This window comes from Cebus imitator, unplaced genomic scaffold, assembly GCF_001604975.1.
Source record: "Cebus imitator isolate Cc_AM_T3 unplaced genomic scaffold, Cebus_imitator-1.0 Scaffold21, whole genome shotgun sequence".
NCBI classification, from domain to species: domain Eukaryota; kingdom Metazoa; phylum Chordata; class Mammalia; order Primates; family Cebidae; genus Cebus; species Cebus imitator.
In genome coordinates, this window is record NW_016107336.1 from 8,835,898 (window position 1) to 8,840,080 (window position 4,183).

General features: G+C 48.3%; 1 protein-coding gene across 1 annotated transcript in view; it reads left to right on the forward strand.

Moving 5' to 3' along the window:
- The first annotated feature begins 3,537 nt into the window (after positions 1–3,537).
- The window catches only part of LOC108299434 (cartilage associated protein), a 32,732-nt gene continuing 32,086 nt past the window's right edge, over positions 3,538–4,183 (forward strand). The window contains exon 1 of the mRNA XM_017521705.1: positions 3,538–4,128. Coding sequence (XP_017377194.1) covers positions 3,658–4,128 — 471 coding nt within the window. The 5' untranslated portion in view covers positions 3,538–3,657. The remainder of the gene's footprint in view (positions 4,129–4,183) is intronic.

Genomic DNA, 4,183 nt, shown 5'->3' on the forward strand with positions numbered 1-4,183 from the left:
GGTGAAACCCCGTCTTTAAAAAAAAAAAAAAAAAAGAACAATGTTGTGGTACCCTATTGTAGACACTTGTTAATTACAAAAGAAGAAAATAAACAAAGTAGGGACAATAGACATTGTAGGGCTGAAGGCCCCACAGGGTCTTGGGGTGTCCCTTATGCTGTGCTGAGGCACAAGATCCGAGAAATAAAGACAGGACACAGAAGTACAAGGAAAACACAGCTGGGCTCGAGGGGCCATGCCACCTATGAGCAGAGTCAGGTGAGGTCCCGAATGTCCAGAAGTGTGTTTATTTATTGTGTATAGGTTAGGGGGCAGGGCAGTGAGTGAAATCATCTTTAAGGCTAGTGATAGGGTTGTGAGCAATAAAACAAAGGGTCCACCCCCATTAGGTCACCTAGGCTAGGAGGTGGACAGTGCGCAGCAAGGGGGTCATTCCCATTAGGTCATCAAGGCAAGGGCCATGTGAAGTAAGGCGTCCACCCCCATTAGGTCACCAAGGTATGGAGGTGGGCCATGTGCAGTGAAGAGGGTGCAGTGTGCAATACTTCTATCTAAACTACTTCTAAGATTTATGGGGGGATGCTTTAAGTCACACAGTAGTGCAGAGCTGTCAGGGTTACCGCCACCTGCTGGCAGCTTCCAGTGAGTTCTATAGGGGAATGCTTTTCGAGCAGCACAGTAACAAGAGCTGATTAAGTTCACAGTCACCAAGGTGCGATTGCCAGTCTGAGGGCAGCCTTCCATGAGAACTGGAGCAAGGTCCTACAACTCCTTTATCAGGAGTGGCTCTTGCCCCAGGCCTGCCATGCAGCGGGTATCTTTACGATACTGAGTGCTGCCACCTGGGCCATGGGTTCTTGTCCTGGTATAACTGTTTTCCCTTAAATCATGCTCTGCACTATGTCTGCTCCAGACATTCCTCTGACTATAAGCTGCTTATTCCTTAATTCATGCTCTGTTCTGTGTCTACTCTAGGCATTCCTCTGATTATGAACTTATATATATATGGAAATAACTGAGTGGTAAGATATTCTTTAGGCACTCATTCAATGAACTAATTAATATATGATTGTATATAGAGGATTATATAAAGGGAAATAACTGAGTAGTAACACTACAAACTGAGATATTCTTCAGACCTTAATTATGCCAGGATTCTGCTTAGCTCTCCTTCCTCAGTACCTATCGGGGGGTTACCCACAAGACATGACCTTAATAAAGTGATAAAAGTTCACACAGACAAGGGGTGCACACTGTGTTATTCAGACATTATACCTGAGACGGATACCACATTGCTTCTATGGCATTCTAGCCAAAGAGCTTAATCTCAATCTAATCATGAGGAAACATCAGGAAAACCTCAAATGAGGAATCTTTTATAAAGTAACTGGCCTGTGTTCTTTGAAAAAAAATTTTTTGTTGTTTTTTAGAGTGGTTTTAGATTCACAGCAAATCTCAGTGCAAAGGACAGAGTTCAAATATACTCCATGACCCTACACATGCCCAAGTTCCCACACTGTCAACATCTTGCACCAGAATGGTACATTTGTTACAATCAGTGAACCTCCACCAACACATCGTTATCACCCCCAGTCCACAGTTCACAATTGTTGTGCAAATTATGGATTTCAACAAATGTATGGCATGTATCCACCACTACAGTATCATATGGAATAGTTTCACTGCTCCAAGAATATTCTCTCCTCCACCTATTCATCCCTCCCTTTCCATAATCCCTAGCAACCACTGATCCTTTTACTGTCTCCATAGTTTTGCCTTTTCCAGAATGTCATAAAGCTGGAATCACACAGTATGTAGCCTTTTCAGATTGTCTTCTTTCAACGTAGTAATGTGCATTTAAGATATGTCCTTTCGTGGATTGAGAACTCATTTTTTTTTTTTTTTACCTTGGAATAAAATTCCATTGTGTGGATATACCACAGTTTATGTATCCCCTATTGAAGGACATCTTGGTTGCTTCCAAGTTACGGTAATTGTGAATAAAGTTGCTATAAACATCCATTTGCAGGTCTGTGCATAAATTTTTACCCATTTGGGTCAATACTAAGAAGCGCAATTTCTGGGTTATATGAGAAGAGTATGCTTAGTTTTGTAAGAAACTGCCAAACTGTCTTCTAAAGTGAATGTACCACTTTGCATTGCCACCATTAGTGAATCAGAGTTCCTGTTGCTCCGCATCCTTGTCGGCATGTGATGTTGTCAGTGGTTTGGATTTTGTAGTGGTGTCTCATTGCTGCTTTGGCCTATATTTTTCGAAGATGCCAATGGCATAACAAGAAAAGCTGACGAACCAGTTTAGATTACAGGATAGGAAACAGACTAGATGTAACAGTGATCGTGGATGGACTGCATCCTGTCTAAGAGAAAAAAGTGCTATAAAAGACATTATTGGAACAGCTGAGGAAACTGGAAATGGAACATGATTAAAGTCTTCTAACAGTATTAAATTTCCTAAATTTGATTGGTAGTTTCATTCTTAGGACACACATACTGAAAGACTAAGAGGCCGGGAGCTTTGGCTCATGTATGTAATCCCAGCCTTTGGGAGGCCGAGGCAGGTGGATCACCAGAGGTCAGGAGTTCAAGACCAGCCTGGCCAACACGGCGAAACCTCGTCTCTACTAAAAACAAAAAACAAAAAACAAAAAAACCCCAGAAAAATTAGCCAGGCTTGGTGGTGCATGCCTGTGATCCCAGCTACTTGGGAGGCTGAGGCAGGGAGAACTGCTTGAACCCGGGAGGCGGAGGTTGGCAACAGAGTACGATTCTGTCTCAAAAAACGAACAAACAAAAACCACTAAGGGACCGTGGGCCTGATGTATGCAACCTATCTCAAATGAGTCAGAAAAAAACGTAAAGATAGAAACGTGGTATAACGTCAGCAACTTGTGAATCTTGATGAAGGGTATATAGAAGCTTTTTGTACTATTTTTGCAACTTTCTTGTAAATTATTTCAAGATTAAAAAGTTTAAAGACTTTCAGAAAAGTGCTGCCCCAACATTCCGCCCATATTTTTTGATGTACACGCGCAAGTTTCTCCAGCATATTCCACAGAATGGAGTCGCAGATTCATAAGGTGTGCAGTCATCCACCTGACTACCTGTACAGTTTACAAAGTGCTACTGACATCTTTATTATTTTTGCAGTGTCTTTTTCTATCACTAAAATCTAAGGTTGGGCAGCGCTATTCAAAGTGCAGCCAGTGGACCCGCAGCAGTAGCCTCGCCAAATCCTCAGACCTCCACCCTAGACTTTCTGATTCAGAGGAATCTGCGTTTTCACAAACCTCCAGGCAATTATAAAGTGTCAGTAACACTAATCTACGATCTTTTAGGGCCGCGTCGGCCTTGCAGGCCGGTCTCCAAGTGAAAGAGCGGCAGAGCCCCATCACACGCACCGGCCTGCAGGAACCAGCGCGCCGCGCGCCTTCCCCGGGCACCCCCTCTGCGCGAGCAGCTGGCGCCCAGATCCCCCGGCAGGGTGGGGAGGAGCGGCCGGACGGGGCGGGACGGAGGCTGGCGTCCCGCCCCGAAAGGTTTCGGCCCGCCGCGTCACGCCGTCCTCTTTCCTTTCCTTCTCCCTCCCCTTTTCCCTTCCTTCGTCCCGTCCTTCCTTCCTTCCTTCCGCGGGGCGCGATGGAGCCGGGGCGCCGGGGAACCGCGGCGCTGCTGGCGCTGCTGTGCGTGGGCTGCGCGCTGCGCGCGGGGCGCGCCCAGTACGAGCGCTACAGCTTCCGCAGCTTCCCACGGGACGAGCTGATGCCGCTGGAGTCGGCCTACCGGCACGCGCTGGACAAATACAGCGGCGAGCACTGGGCCGAGAGCGTGGGCTACCTGGAGATCAGCCTGCGGCTGCACCGCCTGCTGCGCGACAGCGAGGCCTTCTGCCACCGCAACTGCAGCGCCGCGCAGCGGCCGGAGCCCGCCGCCGGCCTCGCCCCCTATCCCGAGCTGCGCCTCTTCAGGGGCCTGCTGCGCCGCGCGCACTGCCTCAAGCGCTGCAAGCAGGGCCTACCAGCCTTCCGCCAGTCCCAGCCCAGCCGCGAGGTGCTGGCGGACTTCCAGCGCCGCGAGCCCTACAAGTTCCTGCAGTTCGCCTACTTCAAGGCAAGTCCGCCCCGCCCCGGCCCTCGCCCCAGCCTCAGCCCCGCCCCCGGCCTCA